This window comes from Oratosquilla oratoria, chromosome 41, assembly GCF_046742065.1.
Source record: "Oratosquilla oratoria isolate Oo_2021 chromosome 41, ASM4674206v1, whole genome shotgun sequence".
Taxonomy (NCBI): domain Eukaryota; kingdom Metazoa; phylum Arthropoda; class Malacostraca; order Stomatopoda; family Squillidae; genus Oratosquilla; species Oratosquilla oratoria.
The window spans coordinates 23,664,309-23,684,025 of record NC_134817.1 but is presented as its reverse complement, the minus strand read 5'-3'; the positions used below and the strand labels follow the sequence as shown (position 1 = coordinate 23,684,025).

General features: G+C 41.1%; 1 protein-coding gene across 3 annotated transcripts in view; it reads left to right on the top strand.

Annotated features, from left to right (window-relative positions):
- The window catches only part of LOC143021043 (aspartate aminotransferase-like), a 26,679-nt gene extending 9,747 nt beyond the window's left edge, over positions 1-16,932 (top strand). For all 3 annotated transcript variants that reach the window (XM_076178234.1, XM_076178236.1, XM_076178235.1), the window contains exons 2-11: positions 1,297-1,389; positions 2,266-2,398; positions 4,438-4,572; positions 5,036-5,227; positions 8,029-8,159; positions 8,547-8,726; positions 9,640-9,725; positions 12,743-12,896; positions 14,855-15,095; positions 15,467-16,932. In XM_076178234.1, the coding sequence (XP_076034349.1) occupies positions 1,297-1,389; positions 2,266-2,398; positions 4,438-4,572; positions 5,036-5,227; positions 8,029-8,159; positions 8,547-8,726; positions 9,640-9,725; positions 12,743-12,896; positions 14,855-15,061 (1,311 nt within the window). In that variant the 3' untranslated portion in view covers positions 15,062-15,095; positions 15,467-16,932. The remainder of the gene's footprint in view (positions 1-1,296; positions 1,390-2,265; positions 2,399-4,437; positions 4,573-5,035; positions 5,228-8,028; positions 8,160-8,546; positions 8,727-9,639; positions 9,726-12,742; positions 12,897-14,854; positions 15,096-15,466) is intronic.
- Positions 16,933-19,717: the final 2,785 nt, after the last annotated feature.

Sequence of the window (19,717 nt, the reverse complement as noted above, 5' to 3'; positions counted from 1 at the left end):
CCACTGTCTGTGGTCCTCGTCTGCTGAAGAGTACCTGTTTTCGACCACGGGCGGCCAGGCTGACTTGTGCAGTTCCTCCGTTTATATATAAAAAGAATTCGAGACGATGCAATCGGAATGAATCTCCCCCTCCTCCCCGTCATGAAGATGAATATGAAATAGCCACTTGGCGCTAACCATGAGAGAAACAAAAGTGCCACCGTCGAAAGAGGTGGTCGGAAACAGGTCGTAAGCTTGGTGTAACTGGGGCTTAATTCAGGCGTTGGCAACCTCAGCTCACATAAGAACATAAGAATGAAGGAGACTGCAAGAGACCATAAGGCCTACACTAGGCAGCTCCATATCCATCACCACATGTCATCCCCATCCATAAACTTGTCTAACTGTTTCTTAAAACAACTGATAGTTTCAGCACTCACTACATGGTTACCAAGTCTATTCCATTCGTTGACCACCCTATCAGTAAACCAATTCTTTCCTATTTCCTTCTTAAATCTAAATTTGTCCAGTTTAGATCCATTACTGCGAGTCCTGCCCTGCTGTTTTGATATGATGACCTTGTTTGCATCACCCTTGTTAAAGCCTTTGACCCACTTGAACACCACTTGGCCATCACTCAACCTCCATGACCACAGCCTCCTGCCCAGAAGGAATACTACCACAAGTGGTGTTTTGATATGATGACCTTGTGTGCACCCTTGTTAAAGCCTTTGATCCACTTGAACACCACTTGGTCATCGTCCAACCTCCATGACCACAGCCTCCTGGCCAGAAGGAATACTACCACAAGCGGTGTTTTGATATGATGACCTTGTTTGCACCCTTGTTAAAGCCTTTGATCCAGTTGAACACCACTTGGTCATCGCTCAACCTCCATGACCACAAGTGGTAAACACGTGAAATAATTACCCAAAAATGGGTTTGGGTGAAGAACGACTCCCGCAGGGTTCATCTGTCCTTTGAATGGTCTAGTTTTGGTCTATCCGAGTGTCCAATACACCTTCCTCACTGGCGGGAAACCCAATGTTGTGGTTGCCAACAAACCGTTCATGCGACAGATGTTACTGAATTACACGGTTGCACTAAAATGTCACGTTGTATCTCACCTGACCAGTATTATTGTGGTTCATAGTCTGTAGTTTGCAGTTCTTAGTTTCACCATCGACATGAGTATTTCCTATAAGTTATAGATATTTTCACTGTAAGATAGCTAAATAAGAATATTGTTATTATGTAGCAGCGCGACATAGGAACACTGATAGAAGTCCCACTAAGTCCTACGTTTCCTTTTTGCAGACGATGTCTACACCAACTGACAAACCGACCAATTTGGTCAGGGGTAACCTTGTTCAGAAAGGCATAGCCCAAAATATAGATTTCAACGAGAAGGTATGTGATTCTTAGAAGAATTTATGTATTTCATACATTTTGATTAAGAGCAGAAAGTCATAATAGATTTGCAACAATTACTGATTAATAGTTTTGTGTACGGAATATGTATGTGTATATGTATGCATTCTGTATGTATGTATGTATATGTATGTATGTATGTATGTATGTATGTATGTATGTATGTATGTATGTATGTATGTATGTATGTATGTATGTATGTATGTATGTATGTATGTATGTATGTGCGAGTATGTAAGCCTCTCTTCCCTAGGATACTAAGTAGCATTTGGCTTTCTGAAGCGTCTCACCATTTTTCTGTACAGTTACCTTTTGCAAGACTCAACCTGGACTTCCTCTCTTTCTTAATGCTGGAATGGCCTGAAAACCTCTTTCCACCTGATGGTTTTTCACCTGCCCATGACGGAGACACTTTAGGGAAAAAAAAAAAAAAAAAAAAAAAAAAAAAAAAAATATATATATATATATATATATATATATATATATATATATATATATATATATATATATATACATATATATATCAAGGAATTTCCCTACACCGTCAGTTGACTTTGAGATGGTTAGTTTCTTTTTTGGGCGATCCACTGCGTGTTTTTTTTTTTTTTTTTACCTGTTTATTATTTTCTTTTTTGGGGGGCTTTTTTGTCTCTTTTTAGGATATATGGATGGAAATATATATGACTAACCGCCCTAATGTGCACTAGCAACGGTGTATTAAGGACAGATTCATTCTGCCACTGATTTTACTCCAGTTGTAATCAGACGGGTTTGCAAGTCCTCTGGAGGGGACCAGAAGCTGAGTGACCCCACGAACTTACTTGATCGAAGTCCCATTTTCGATTCTGTCTTCAGATAAAGAAGATGATGAAGGAGGGCCGGCGCGTGACTCACTTCGGCTTTGGGCAGTCCCCGTTCCCTGTTCCTGAGTGCTTGGTCGACTTTGCTAAGGAGTTCGCTCACGTCTACGGCTACGTTTCCATGACAGGTCAGCAGACTTCTTCGCCTTCCTTCTTTTGCTTGTGGAGCGACGGAATCCATTGCAGACACTCTCGACCCTTTCCACCTTTCAGAAACCTTGAGATCAATTCCATGGCTCGGGAAACCCCTGCAGGTGGAATGTTTTCATATCTTTGTTAATCTCTTTCTCTTTCATGAATTAGACAAACATAAAACGTTTTTTCTTACGACTAGCTCATACAAAAAACAACAGTTTTAGATTGTCGGTAATGTAGAAATACGAAAACGAAATTATACAAAAAAAAAGATATATTATAATTAGTTTATCTCTAGCTAACGCGGGACCCTGGTTGAGAAATTCCGCTCTTGTATGAATGGAAAGCACGTAGCAATACTATTAACATGCAAATGCACTTACGCGATATCGTGAGCATTTGTGTTTTTGTACGCACTTTCTCTCTCCCTCTCCCTCTCCCTCCCTCCTCTCTCCCTCCCTCCTCTCTCCTTCCTCCCCCCTCCCCCCCTTGGGGTATTAAAAGAGGCGATTGATTAATCTACGGCCAAGGTCGTAACAGACGTACTACTTCAAAACAGTTAGGATTTTTGCCAGGTCCGGTGTGGTACGGTGACAGAAAAATTAAAAAGAAACATTTATACACTTTATCTAAACGGAACGGAAACGGAAACGGAAACGGAAATATGAAGGATGAAAATATGCAAATCAATGGTACAGTAAACAAAAACGTTACAAATCTAAACATTACGAAAGCGAATTAAAAGACTCCGTGCATTTACTTATTGCTAAAACAACTCCTAAGTTTAAGCTAAAAGTCTGGTCACCACGCGTAACACTTTAGTACAACAAAAAGGGTTAACTAGAGCAACACTTAAAACAAAGGGGTTTACCTTAAACTTATGGAAGGTGGCAGCTTCCTCTTCGGGGAAGGAAGACTGGAAAAAAAAAGCCTCGAGAAACGGGTTGACCTTCTCTATATAGGCTCACCAATTGACCTGATGGTCACTGGAGCCAGAGGCCGAAAGGTCAATAAGAAGTGTTTTCCTATCCTACTTCAACTGTTAGCTAACAAGCCTAAGCTAGTTGCAAAACTTAATATTACACACACAAGAAATGCACGTAACAAAAATAAAAACCTTAATACTAATCACAACATAGTAGAAAGGGTTACAAGAAAGAAAAACTACAAAGGTGGCAACTTGACATTGCGCGAAGCACACATGTCCGGCCGACAATTGATAACTGTTGCCATACGAACATCATTTAAAAGAAAATCACAAATACATCCGTACGACGCAGCTTACGTCTTGACAAATGGTATCTGAGATTCAAAAAGGACCAGTTGCATGAAAAAATGGTTACATTATAAAATAAAAATTGTAAAATACAAAGAAAGAAATATAACCACAAAGTAATAAAATAATACAACTTGGCAAAAATGACTAACGGCCACGGCTACTTTGACCTGACCCTGTGTGTCAATCTACACAGCTGACAGCTGGCCAAAAGTGGGTGGGGACTGAGTGCTGGCCGACGATTGACCATCACTACAAAAGAGAACCACGTGACATCGGGATACGTGACAATATATATATATGTCTATATATATATATATATATATTATATATATAATATATTTATATATATATATATATATATATACATATATATATCTTCGCTGAGGAGGATTCTTTCTCACAATGAATAAAATCACCTTCCGGCAGCTAGATTAAATACTAAAGTCGTGTAACGAAAATAAAGTGTTAACACCATCATTACGTTGACGTGGTGCACTTTGTAGAGTCTGCTGTGCTCAAGGACAAGAGTTGAATTGATGTGGCTGAAGCGTGGACTCGGTCAGAGGGAGGGAGACCTCGTCTCGACTGCATCAAATCGCCTCTTGTTCCTCTCGGATAAGACTGATTCCATACAATGCTTTACCATGTTGGTGGAGTAAGGGACAATGATAATAGAAAAGGGACAAGCCCGTAAATTGACAAGTGGCCGTATGACTCGCAAACGTTGAATATTCTCGTCCTGCGTTACGACAGGTATTCCCGAACTCCGCCAGGCGATTGTCCAGATGCACAAGCAATACGACGAGGTCACCCTGGACCCCGAGCAGATCGTGGTGGGACCCGGATCCAAGGAACTACTCTTCCTCACCATGCATGTTTTCAATGGAGGTATGTGCACACACACACACACACACACACACACACACACACACACACACACACACACACACACACACACACACATATATATATATGTATATATATATATATATATATATATATATATATATATATGTACATACATGTATATACGCTTATTTCCACAAAAATATAATTTGGTTTTGCTATTGCCTAGACCTGAAATTAACATTTATGTTCAAGCTAATGGATCGTTGCCAAAAACTGTTCATAAGTCAAGTAAGAAAATATATTTTCGAACATGTTAAATTCGCGGAGAACGTAAAATCGTTTTCTGTAAACACAATATATAAAAATATATGATACATCTGTTACTAATCACAATACACAGATAAAAAAAAGACATAATACACATACTCACTATCTGTTTTATATACACACTGTTAATTCTTCTAATCTTAAATGTGAACGCCTGGAACTTTATGTCTACCAGATATTATACTTCCGACACCTGCATGGTCGACATACGAATCGCAGATTTACTTGGCTGGAAAGACGCCCATCTTCCTCGAGACGACCAACGCCTCTTGCTGGAAGGTGACTCCGGAGTCCCTGAGGAATGCCCTCAAGAACCACAAGTCCACGACCAACAAGATGATCGTTCTGACTAACCCCGGCAACCCAAGTGAGTGCGTTCAAAGAGGCACCATTCTATTTGTACGTATGCATACATCATGACTCTCTCATCTTCGTCTCTCTGTTTCTCTCTCTCTCTCTCTCTCTCTCTCTCTCTCTCCTTCTCGGTCTTTCTCTCTCCCTCTATCCTTTTCTCTGCCTGTATGTTTGTCTTCACCCCTTTCTCACCCCCCCTTTCCCTCTCTATCACTATCTTTATCTGTCTGTCTGTCTCTCTCTCTCAACGTACAAATCATACGAATACATATGTACATACATACACATACATACATATTATATATATATATATATATATATATATATATATATATATATACATATATATATATATGGAAATGGATATGCAGCCACCAATGTGGTGTTCCTCTCTTTTTATACTGACGGAAGTGGCGGTGTGCCAAGAGTAGAACCCCAATTTCATGTTAATGTTAATGTTTTTATTTCGGTAAGTGTAGTGACTGTAACAAGTGCTTTAAATGGGGTTTGACTCCGGAACTGTTTATTCACCTGTTGGGTTTAGGTTGTAGTAGAATCCTCTATTCAGTCTATCTTATCTACTTTTGTTTCACTCTGATCGAATCTGAGTCTTTCCTCGTTTATGTTCCTCAATAGTACCTGTAGAGATAGAACAAACACTCATAACACAAAGATATTTGTCCATTCATTTTTACGTTTATGAACATAGTCATTAAACCATTGCAACCGCACATACCTAGATGACACTAAGACAAATGCATCCATATCACAATCATCGTCGTATAATCTTTGCCCTGTTACTCTATTCGGATCTGTACACGTTTGTTGTCCTCCTTGACGACAACCCAACGTTATTTGTTTACGCGGCTGCGATAGAAGAGTTCCCATTAATATTCTGTGTAGAGATATATCTGCCCTATCTAGTATCGATAGGTAGATGGTATGTTCCCCGACCAACAAAACGGTGGCAGCAGTTAACAGCTCCTCGGGTGCCTATGGAACGAAGCAATTTTTCTAGTCAACCTCTTAGTCCTTGGCTGAGCACAGAACGAATTTCTAATTGGGAAAGTATAGGGAAGTAATGATATGATACCCTATCTATCTATCTATATACCAAGGGATTCTCCTCCGTTACAAGGGAGGTAGTCAAATCAAGACCCGCACCTACTCCCACCCATTCCAACTCCCATCCACCACCCTTACTTCCCTCCTATCTTAGCTCCTCATGGATGAATGGTCATCCCTGCCTACCGCCCACTGCGCGGGTTAGAAGCAATGCAGTAAGACACAGTACATCCAAGGAAAATCTACTTCACTTAACCGGAAATAGAGAAGACGGAGAGAAATTTCTTCCGGCTGCGTCAAAATATCATCCATACACAGCCATTCTTCACTCATCCCTATTCCTTATCTTCTCCCTTCCTAGTTCAACAGTCATTCCCTTCTTGCTCAAAGCCCCTTTCACTCCATCCATCTATCTCATCCTCGGTCGTCCCCACAAGTTCACTCCATCCACCTCTGCCTCCCACACCTCTATTAATCTTTCTTCACTCACTCTTTCTATGTGTCAAAACCATCCCAATACTTTCACCAGCCCTATCTATCATCTCCTTTTCCATAATAATAATGATAATAATAACAATGATAATAAGAATAGTGATGATGATAATAATAGCAATGGTAATAATAGTACAAAATAATTAGAACAACAACAGTGATAATGATCATGGTAACTATAATAATAGTGGGGCTATGATCCTAATTTGATGAAGGAAGTATTTGAAAATCTATTGGTATGTTCATGGTTGGTTGTTTTGTCAAAATATATATGGGTTCTAAAAATGCGAGGCGATAGTTTTTTGTGTTGTCTACTGGATATTTTCATGCGAGTTTATATCCGTGTAGAATGTCGCAATGATTGAAGGGGACATGTCAGTCACCTTGTCAAGTTTGTCTTTGACATATTAATGTAAGAGTGAGGTCCACATTCCTCAGTATTAAAGGTACGCTGGTAGATGATCTGGACTTCTTACAGGGTCGTTTTGGTCATGGTAGTCTGTTACGTAGCAGACCTCCCCACCCTCAATTCTTTTTTATGTTTTGTCGTAGATGATGAGAATGGTGCGTTGCTTAGAGTCAGTAAGGTGAGGATTTCTATCGATGATATTTTTAATAATCTTCTCATCTGTCTTGTTTTCCGTGGAGGTATGGCTTTTGTGGTAACTTTTGATGATTTCATCTGGAGGGGATATGTTAATTTTGTCGATTTGTTGAGTATACCACTCATGTAATCGTCTTTTGTTTACGTATTATACGTCCATGTTGCTAATAAACAATGATTACAGTGTCCTCGTGAAAGAACATTGCGTGACTTCCGGCGGTAGGAAGTCGCAAGAGTCTTTACAACAAAAAATTATGTCGTTTGTGTACGACCATATATCCGTACTCCCCCACCTTCGTGCGAAAGAACTTAGATGTTACAAAGGATTACAAAGGAGGTGCATGCCGACAGAAGACCTTTTGGTCCATAACTAGGTCGGATGAATTTTTTTTTTATAATAATGATATATAAATAAACGAATAAATTTTTATAATATAAATAATAATAAACAGGTATAGTTAAATAATAAACAAACAGGTAAATAGTTAAATAATAATAAATCGACATAAAATAATAATAAATGAAAAGCAAGCAAACAATAATAAATAAACAAACGAATAATAACATGTATGTATTGGCGTCTATTCTCATACACATGTATGGATTATGTATGTATCTATGTATGTATCTATGTATGTATTGATCCCCCACAGGCGGCATGGTTTACACTGCTAAGGAGCTATCAGCGCTCGCCGAGGAATGTCGACGACTTGGCGTCATCGTCCTCAGTGACGAGATTTATGGACGTCTCGCTTTCGATGACGATCACCAATCTATGATGAAAGTGAGGCATTTTCAGTATCATATTGTATCAAAATTGATGGAGTGGATTTCTCTTCTTTCCCCGTCTATTCAGGCCTCTATGCAAAACTGCATATACGTTTGGTCGTTTTGATTGATTCATCACGAGATGCACTAGCGAGCTTGCTTTCATTAATCATTGTTGGCGCACAAAAGGTCTTATTTGCCAGAGCTTTATCATCTCTTACATAGTAGAAATTATGACAATTATTCTGTCAAACTGTGGAAACATAAATATCAGAACGACATTCTTGTTTTACCAGTCGTGTTTTTCTTGGGAAACAAAGTTCTAGAATCTCACTGGAAGCAAACGTGTTTAGTGCCTATGAGTGATGCAACAGTCTCTCAACGATGACCATCTGGGTTTCAGTTCTACCCCGAGGGTACGATCCTAACAACAGGCTTCAGTAAATGGACGTCAGCGGGTGGCTGGAGGATTGGCTACGCTTATTACCCTCATCGTCTTACTCCTATCCTGAAGGCTGTTCTCTGTGGAGGATCGCAGACATACTCCTGTGCGCCGTCACCGTTGCAGTACGCCGTGGCTAAGGTCAGATGAGGTTATTCTTATGAAATCAGTAGCAGAGATTTGCAGAGGTGTGCCATCACAGCAAAGGGGATGAATTATTCTAACCTAACACAGACTGGGGGTCGTGAGATGTGGTTATTCTTATGAAATCAGTAGCGGAGATTTGCAGAGGTGTGCCACCATAGCAAAGGGGATGAATTATTCTAACCTAACACTGACAGGGGGTCGTGTTAATCCCTCCCTACTAGGTAGATCTACGATGTTGGTTGAATAAAGGGAGGGAGAACAGGAACCCTAATTCAAATTGACCTAATCATTCGGTTGACAAACTTACCAGAAACAGCACAAAAGAATCACAGCTTCAGTAACTAGCAAAGATCTGTAACTTTTGTACATGTACTGGTTATCTACAAAACGATTCTTTTGCCGGGGCGATCTGCTGTTAACATCCCTGAGGTAAATGATAGAGATTGAGTGGACATGCAACACTAGTGTACTGTAGGTTACATTATCCTTCGTAGGAGCAGGTTTGGATGTATATAAATAATGAGTTCTCAGTAGAAAGCTTAGTATTCAGAAATATCTAATTTTACTGGTCTTTGGGGGAAATAGTTACAGCGTGAGCAATGTATGATGCAAAGACCGAAATGACTTGGCAAGTCCTAGAAGAGGTAGCGTTTCTAATCGGTGTTGAGGCAAACCAACGGCAATATTAATCGACACAAACTTCCTCTGGATCATGGGGTCCTTCCTAAACACAATAAGGTCGTCTACCGTTAGCCAGAACAAAATCCTTGAGTGTCAAAGATAACGCGAGGCTTCAGAAGAGAAGGCAGGCGTCACGGAGTCAGTGCAGATTTCAAGTCTTCAAATCTCAATTAAATCTTGTCCTTCGACGGAATGCTGGCTGACTGGACCCTTTCTTGTTCTGCAGGCACTAACGACCTGCGCAGATGAGCTCGACCGTTACGCACTCACATGCAAGCGAATTCTGTGTGCAATTGCTCAACACTGCCACAGGTAAGGCTTGTGTGAGCCAAGAGAATAACGCAGCGTGTGTGTGTGTGTGTGTGTGTGTGTGTGTGTGTGTGTGTGTGTGTGTGTGTGTGTGTGTGTGTGTGTGTGTGTGTGTGCGTATGCGTGTGTGCTCGCGTATGCGTGTGTGTGTGTGTGTGTGTGTGTGTGTGTGTGTGTGTGTGTGTGTGTGTGTGCGCGTGTGTGTGCGCGGGTGTGTGCATGTGTATATGTGTGTGTGCATCTCTCACTCTATATGTGTTTGTGTGCATCTCTCTCTCTCTCTCTCTCTCTCTTTCTGTGTGTGTGTGTGTGTGTGTGTGTGTGTGTGTGTGTGTGTGTGTGTGTGTGTCCGTCTCTCACCCTATATGTGTTTGTGTGCATCTCTCTCTCTCTCTCTCTCTGTGTATTTGTGCGTGTGTGTTTATGTGTGTGCGTGTGTGTGTGTGTGCGTGTGTGTTTATGTTTGTGTTTATGAGTGTGCCAGTGTCTATTCCTTTCATAATTCTGAGCAAAGATCGTTTTGCCCTCCCTCGGCACTCCTCTCGCCTGTTCCTGATGAGAGCGTATCGAGTTTCGCACACGCCTCCTCATGTTTCACAGAAACGAAGAGGGAGAATTTTTTATCGTCGATTTCTTATAAGCTTAAATGGAGCAAAAAGTGGCTTAAGGTAGGAGATGTATTTGTATTTAGGTCACCTAATTAAAAGGTTAGTTACAAAAAAAAAAGAGGAGAGATACTGATATATGGTATATAAACATACAATGTCGCTGTATACTTGTACTTTCGCGGATCTATCAGGATATTCCATTATTGTGGTTAAACTTAATCTATGTGCAAGAACCTTCATATATCACAAATGGAAGTAATTATAAAAAAACACTACACTGGATTACAATGTAAAACTTAGTACATATATACATATACCAAAGGCATTTTCCGCCTTACAAGAGATGTAGCCCTTAGTATAGACAAATATGGAAAGAGGAGTGAAGGGAAAGAATCTTAGATCCCCTTTTACCTCCACGTTGGTAAAGACATTTCACGTCAATGGTAACCACCCTTTTACCATCGATGTCTATCATCTTGAAGCGTCTAATATGATCTTGGGAGATCAGGAGGCGAGAACCACTGATGCTGCCCATGGCTTTTGATGTCGACCGGGCAACATTTTTGCCAGTCGATGTGGAATACTCCCAGTAGCAGATCGGGGAACTTGTGGTTTGGGCGTCTTTGAAAGTTCTCTCATGTTGGGGGTTAGAGTTCTGTTTCGTCAGCCCGAATAAGCCTTTGTCTAAGAAAAGTCCCATTAGGATGGCGCATGCTTCCTTGTCGAACTCGACAGCCTCTAGTTTAGTCGTCTCGGGAACTCCTCGGCGTAGGCCTCGGTGTCGCTCAGAAGGTCTATCACCTGCTGTAGCAATCCTCATAATTCGTGATCCACCCTCGTGGGCTATAATCACCACTATATCTTAGTTATATCTTAATTCCTTTAGGCCACCACACCCCAACCAGATAGCGTGGTGTACTCTGTCCCATGGGGATCATCCTGCAAGGTCTACGCGGGCGAAACAGAGGACTGGAGACACCTGAGGAACAACACCATCGCGCGTCCAGTGGGATGGTGGCCCACGTGGGCTAGCAGGGCCACCTAACCGACTGGGGACGGTCCAGTATACTGGCACGATACATAAACAAAGAGGAAAAGGAAGCTCGGAGGTGACATTTATCCAGATCACTAACAGCCGAAAACTGAGGTGCAGAGATGTACTGTGGGCATCACTAATCATTAGTGGAGTCCACCCACCCGAAATACAGCATGACCGAGGATTGACCAATCCTAGCTCGGTAATCCATCCATCGAGGGATTGACCAATCCTAGCTCGATAATCCATCCATCGAGGGATTGACCCATCCTAGCTCGATAATCCATCCATCGAGGGATTGACCCATCCTAGCTCGATAATCCACCCATCTGCTATAATCAACCAATGGCGGGAACCGAACCCACAGGTAAAGGACCCGACTTTCAATCTAATGAAAAGACCGATCAGGGCGGATGGGAGCCAGAGACCAGAGCGTGTCACTGGGCGAAGTCGACAGCTAGCGACTTTAAAGGTCACTCGAACAACTACCAGATAATGGCACCAACTCTTGAGAGAACCATTAGTCGAAACCAATCCAGTGACATGTTACTGTCCTGATAAAGGCATTTCAAGTCCTGTACTTCCCTCCCCTCGTCTTCTTATACAGGATTTAATTCACAGATTACTGACACACTTGGCGCCAATGAGCAAGGAGGGCACGAGTATGAGATTTTATCTTTTATTTATTTTTTTATATTTTTGTTGGGAAAATTATAATATTCAAAAACTACATTCAACAGTCTTTAATCGACGAGGGTTTTCTTCTCTCTTTTTTACAATCAACGACTTATTTACTACTTTTATACTAAGATTAGTCGAAAAGAAATTAATAGCTTCGGCTGCCTATAACACAAGCATTAACATAGAAATACAAAGACAAGCACACGGCTAGTCTTACAGTGTGTTTGATAATGCTATCTTATCGCATTTGTTTACAATCACCGAATTATTTGCTACTTTTCTACCAAGATTAGTCAGACTAAATGTATAGCTTCGGCTGCCTATTATGCACACATAAATATAGACATAAAGAGAGATACACACATGAATCATGCTAAGTGTATTAGATAATGCTAATTTATCTATCACCTTTCTTCTAATGCTGGCATCTCCAGTTTATCTAGTGTGTGTGTGTGTGTGTGTGTGTGTGTGTGTGTGTGTGTGTGTGTATCTATGTGTGTTTATGTTCGTGCACTTGTGTGTCTGCGTGAGTTTGCGACGTTAACTATGCACACTGTATGTACATTTCACATGTTACATGTTAATCTTATATTAATGCTGGTCCATTCATTTTTGTATATGTGTATACGATATAGACAGTACCATACTTGTAATTGTGTGTCCCTTGTGTCTAAACTGTAATCCGCTCCCGATAGGGAACTGTCCAGCGTGGGCGTCACAGGTCACTGCAGCCAGGGCGGATACTACTACATCCCCGACTTCGAGGTCTGCCGACCTGGTCTGACCCGGCGGGGTATAACCACAGGGAAGGGATTCTCTGCCACTGTCCTCAAGGATATCGACGTAGCGGTAAGCGTTTCATTAAAATGTTCTCACTTCGGTACGATGATACCTATGTAGGCGTCATCAGGCGCGAATGGGTACAAGATATATATATATATATATATATATATATATATATATATATATATATATATATATATATATATATATATATATATATATGTACAACACTGAATGGGTCCCAGTGATCAGAGATACATTTTAACAACCACAATGCACTTTAATTCTAAGTCATCAACATCGGGAGACCCAATGGAGGCCACATGCAGAAAATGAAATTCGGTACTGCCGAAGACTCGAACTCAGCGATCACATAACAAGTGCCGTAGTAACTAGCCAACTACGCTATCGGGTCTCCCGATGTTGATGGCTTAGAATTAAAGCGCATTGTGGTTAATATATATATATATATATATATATATATATATACATATTTTGTAGTTGTACATGAGTTACCCCTGACTTCTGTGAACTGGTTTGATCACGTTTTGTGTTTATTATCATTCACAGTAAAAAAGAACGAACAGTACAGCAGTGACTTTATAATTTAGAATGCAACTAGTGTGATGACTCGTACATATGGCAGCCGATGCTGCGTGCGACATTTTGACTCGTACTGAAGTGGCTAACCACTTTCGTAGTCTCCATTGTTGAGAAAATTACAATGATGAATGCGTAGGCATATACAGAAAAAGTCAACCATGCAGAATTCTTGATTGCTACTGAATTAGGCGTTAAGTTGAAGGAAGGTTATAGGAGTCAGAAATAAATTCGTAGAAGCTCTGAATAGTCACAAAGGCCAATTTCTAGCAACGAGAAACCAAAGGCCCGAGCTGTGTTAGACACCATTTAGTAGTTCTGTTGTTTAGTAATAAGGGAAGATTCATTGAGATGCTTTAATGATTGTGATGTGGATGCTCTGGATAGAAGGGTATGTATTTTCTACAAAACGCAAAGTCATGCATTAATGTTTATCATGACTCCACAAGGGAAGTTACAGATGAAAGTTTACCTAGTAAGAGCTCAAAGATAAGCAGTTGATCTCGGAGGAGAGGACCAAAATGAGAATAGCAAACTCCATCATTCACTGATTCTATGGCCCACCAAAATTTCACAAAGAGGACATTACTCTTTGGCCATTGTAGTCTTCAGAAGATTCCATCAAACAGCGGACCTAACTAAATGACTGTCCTTAATGACCAACTCCTCCCACGTGCTACAAAACTCGGAGGACTTCCTGAGGAGTAATAGAGGAATAAAACTTAGTCACCCTTAAATGGTGTATACTGTGCCAATTTGACTTCATATGCTATTCTTCTCAATCTTTGCATCGCCTAAAACATTTAAATGTAGCTTGTTGTACCCTCCATAATGTCATTTACATATATAAAGAACATTAAAGGAACCAAAACTGAGCCACTAACCCTTGTGGGACTCTGTTAGTCACTGCCCTCCATCTTGACGTCTTGTTCTTGACCACTGTCTTCATGTGGCTTTCTTTCAGGAAACCCTTTATTCATACAAGGAGCTTACCTCTAAGTCTATGCTCTAATTCAAGAACTTAATTTTGTGTGTGTGTGTGTGTGTGTGTGTGTGTGTGTGTGTGTGTGTGTGTGTGTGTGTGTGTGTGTGTGTGTGTGTGTGTGTGTGTGTGTGTGTGTGTGTGTGTGTGTGTGTGTGTGTGTGTGTGTGTGTGTGTGTGTGAATGTTAGCAATTCTTTTTTACGGCTCTCTCTTTTTCACTTGACTGCCTCAGAAAAATTATCCTTTGTCTCCAATGCTCAGTATATTGTGCAAACATTCACGACAAATCTTTTTGGACTGCTCTTCATACTGGCTTTGCAAATGATCACATGTCTATCATTCACCCATTACCCTTTTCCTTTAACTCCTCCATCTGACCTTCTGACCTCTCTGGAACAAACGTCACCACCCAATCAAACTGACCTAATCCCTCCCAACAGCTAATGCCAATGGACGCCTTCCTCGGGGCACCCGAGGACCTCACAACCCGACTGTGTTTCGTCTGTTTCGATGGGAAACGGGCTCTGGAAACCATTCTTGCACAGCCTCCTGGAACGGAGGTGACGGAGGAGTTCCTGGAAGAGTTCTGTGGTCCAGTTGTGCAGGGAATAGCCAAACTTAAGGAGTGGGTCATCCGACACAAGTAATGTGCTGATCATTCTCGCCATCGCCCGCGCTTCAGTAAGTCATGAAAGTAAAGTACAATGTTAATGGAATAGTTTGGAAATTCATCTGTATATCCTGGTGAAGAGTAATTCAGAAATGCAAAATTCCTGCCTAATGCAGAAATTTTGAATTTGATATTGTGCATTAGAAAGATATAGATCTTCTTAGCGAAAGCTCCTCAGTAAATAAACTGTCTGTTTGTATTTTGTATGATCCTCTACCTTTTAAGATGTGTGATCTGGTGTCGTAATTCTACACGTTTAAAAAAATAACAACCACACGTTTAGCTGATTACCTATTCTTCTAGTATTGCGTACAATAGTGTATTATTAATGGTATATTTCATGCTTTGTAAATGTATATGACCACTCGTGTTTTTTTTTCAGAACAGGCCCATGCAACCCGAATATAGTAATAACCTACAGAAAATTGAGATGCGGAATCATTTAGTGTCACAGAGAAACCACATCTGTCAACTTGACCTATACACCATCTTTGTACAGTTTTGGAATCATTTTTTTTTTTTTCATGGGTACATCGAATCAACCACGAAAATTGAGATACGAAATCATTTAGTGTCACAGAGAAACCACATCTGTCAACTTGACCTATACATTATCTTTGTACATTTTTGGAATCATATCGTTGTTTTTTCATTATTTCATGGGTACATCGAATCAACCACGAATCACTGAAAGAGCAGCATCCAAAAAAAAACTCTTGGAAACACAATTACAGAATCAAAGCACAACGATCATTCATTCGCTTGTGGCGAAGTACAACTTTGTGATTTTCTTGGCACTATGTCCCTGACTCCGCATCTCAACTGAGAACTGTTCCTTGTACAAACTATCACTGATAGAACCACGCCAGAAGTCCTTGTCCAAGCATCATCCACGCCGTCCAAGCTTCCAAATTACTGTTGGGCTCAATGGAGCCGAAATTTGGAGCCGTTTATTCACTAATTCAAGAAGAAAAAAATTGCTTACAGATTTGGAAATAGTACCGAAAGTTGGTTTATTATAGAGTATGGCCATTTCGACTAGTTATGGTTCATTTCTGTCTGATATTGTTATTTTGTGTTATTTTATATTTTAGGGCCCTATGTTATGATACGAGTTCAGCTGTTATTAATATCCTTAATGGTTGTTTGGTTCTTCCATTTACTGCATGCTTATGTGTTATATATGTTTTTTATTTGATAGTAGTTTTATATAGCTCAATTAAATTTAATTTTATATTTTTTTTCATGAAAGTGGCAGTTGCCGACAAGATTGACGAGTTAAACACCACATGAGGACGGAGCCTTTATTTGTACGACGTTTCGCTTGAAAAAGCTGTAATAAGCGAAACGTCGTACAAATAAATGCTCCGTAATCATATGGTGTTTAACTCGTCAATTAATTTTATATGACGGATGCAGAGCCTTTAAACTAAAACGAATGTAATATATACCATAAGTGAGTTACAGCATATTCAGAGTTTATCTATCAATTGTTTATGTCAAAATTAATCTTATATAGCAGTACTTACCGCCGAGACTTATTTTTGTTTCTTGTTCAATATTGCTTTGTATATTTCACTGGGCTCTTGATTCCTTACTGACATCTCAAAGTATTTATTTAGTTCCTTGTAGGTTTGGCTAATAGAAGAATAATTCAAGCGATGTATATTCTATTGTGATCTATTATTTCAGCCTTATTATCGTCGACTAAGATGAACTTACGCCAGAAGGCTCTTAGCTGACACTATGGTCGTCACCTTTGTCTTCAGGGGTATGTCAGATCAAACTGCAAACATCGGTTGCAAAATCCGTTGGGTAAACGTTGCAAAAGCCGTTGAAAAAACCGTTGGAAAAAACGTTGCAAAAACCGTTGGGTAACCGTTGCAAAAACCGTTGGGAAACCGTAGCAAAAACCGTTGGGAAACCGTTGCAAAAACCGTTGGACATCATCCCAGTCCCAAAACGCGCGAAGCTGGAACGCAAGTGACGCTAACTGCATAGAAATAACGCTAATCATCTTCTTGCACATCACCTCTTTACTATAAATATACCATTTATTCAGCTTAATACCCTTCTTTCACCAAAAATTTGTATGATAGTCACCGATAGTTTTACCCTTTCTCAAAGACATTGAACAAAATGCACACTGCAAATGATAAAATTGTAAGAAAAAAAGTATGTGAAATTGTTCACTGAAAATACTGGCTTGTAAATCTATGATGATCCGAAATTTACTAGCCTATTTTGTCAAATAAATAAAAATGCTCAAGACAAACAAGTGTCTCAGACTCCTTTAATTGTTTACCATTGGCAACAAGCACTTTAACGGTAAGAGTTATGGATTTGCAAAATTTACTTGTAGAAGCCTCATTGTGAATATCTAGCACATACGTATTACTGCTGTGCTTTATGATTGGAGTGATAGAGCGATATAAAGAAAAAAATTAACTTACTCTATTTCGGGAGAGTGGGTTAAATCCGACAAATGTCGGGGAAACCAGCCGACTGACTATACAAGCTTGAGTGGACGGGTTGAGCTGAACTGAGTTGACAGCGACCGGTAATGTATGTATAGACCTAATGCGTACCGAAAAGGAGCGCATGGGTAATTACGAGTCTCAATGTGGGCTCAAAGGGCAAGTCGCCGCAGTAATCATCGAACAACCGAGATGGCAATAAAGAATAAATCCAGATTTATTGGAAAAGGTACACAACACAATAAAGACGTGAAATGCGTGTTATTAGAACTACTAGATATTAAAATAAGGTCTCAATTGCCTGGCTGGGCGCTTGAGGAATGGAGTGTTTGTGAGTACACTTCAAGTACCGCCCCTCCCAAGGCGCGAAAATGACTATTTTTCGGCGACAGCAGGCGGAGCAACAAACGGAACACTACGGTGAAGCTCGTCGTTGAAATCACCGATGCCATTTTGTGGGAATTTCCCTAAATTTGTGTCTGAGAAATTTGCTCACATGGGATGTTTTGTGAGCAAATTATATGTTGCAATGAACTTATTTGTGTATATAATAATTCCTTCTTTTTGTGGGGGGAAAATGTGGAAATCCAGATTTCCTTGTGGGAATTTTGTGGAAAAAAATCTCGCTCATTTGTGGGAACTGGCATAGATCACAGTGGCAACACTGGCTGGAAATCATCACAGTGTCGTGATCACGAGATGTAGCGTGTATATGTTTGTTGATAGATAGACCCAAAGTTGTGTCTCTGAGAACTCTTTAATTTTGTAGCGACTACCTCACTACCGAAAGAGTCAAGAAAATGAAACTATTCTTTATTATGAGAGGTACACAACGCATTAAAGAAATGAAAGGTGTGCTGTTAGGAACACCAAATGTTACAATCATGTATACATATACACACACACACACATACACACACACACATATACACACACACACACATATACACATACGAGGTAGACGTGGGGAACCTGGACCCAAGGGCGAGGTTGTGGCGACCAGCCAAATTTGTTTGTGTTTGTGTCATTTTCCCCTCTCATTTCCGCCTGTTGGCGCCCGTACTTTTAGCCTGAGCAGTATCTAAGTGCGATCCGCAAGAGCCCTGGTGGCCCTCCACCTGTAGCTGAGGTGGTGACCCAATCGGGACAAGTGGCCAAAATGACCCTCAAAATTACCCACGGATTTGCCCAAAAACCGTCATGTCTCCGATTTGGCCCAAACTTACTCCAGAGGGAGAGAGTCGTCCACAGGGCACAGCGAGGTAGACGTGGGGAACCTGGACCCAAGGGCGAGGTTGTGGCGACCAGCCAAATTTGTTTGTGTTTGTGTCATTTTCCCCTCTCATTTCCGCCTGTTGGCGCCCGTACTTTTAGCCTGAGCAGTATCTAAGTGCGATCCGCAAGAGCCCTGGTGGCCCTCCACCTGTAGCTGAGGTGGTGACCCAATCGGGACAAGTGGCCAAAATGACCCTCAAAATTACCAAAGGGGTTAACCCACGGATTTGCCCAAAAACCGTCATGTCTCCGATTTGGCCCAAACTTACTCCAGAGAGAGTCGTCCACAGGGCACAGCGAGGTAGACGTGAGGAACCTGGACCCAAGGGCGAGGTTGTGGCGACCAGCCAAATTTGTTTGTGTTTGTGTCATTTTCCCCTCCCATTTCCGCCTGTGGCGCACGTACTTTTAGCCTGAGCAGTATCTAAGTGCGATCCGCAAGAGCCCTGGTGGCCCTCCACCTGTAGCTGAGGTGGTGACCCAATCCGGACAAGTGGCCAAAATGACCCTCAAAATTACCAAAGGGGTTAACCCACGGATTTACCCAAAAACCGTCATGTCTCCGATTTGGCCCAAACTTACTCCAGAGGGAGAGAGTCGTCCACAGGGCACAGCGAGGTAGACGTGGGGAACCTGGACCCAAGGGCGAGGTTGTGGCGACCAGCCAAATTTGTTTGTGTTTGTGTCATTTTCCCCTCTCATTTCCGCCTGTTGGCGCCCGTACTTTTACCCTGAGCAGTATCTAAGTGCGATCCGCAAGAGCCCTGGTGGCCCTCCACCTGTAGCTGAGGTGGTGACCCAATCCGGACAAGTGGCCAAAATGACCCTCAAAATTACTAAAATTACCCACGGATTTACCCAAAAACCGTCATGTCTCCGAT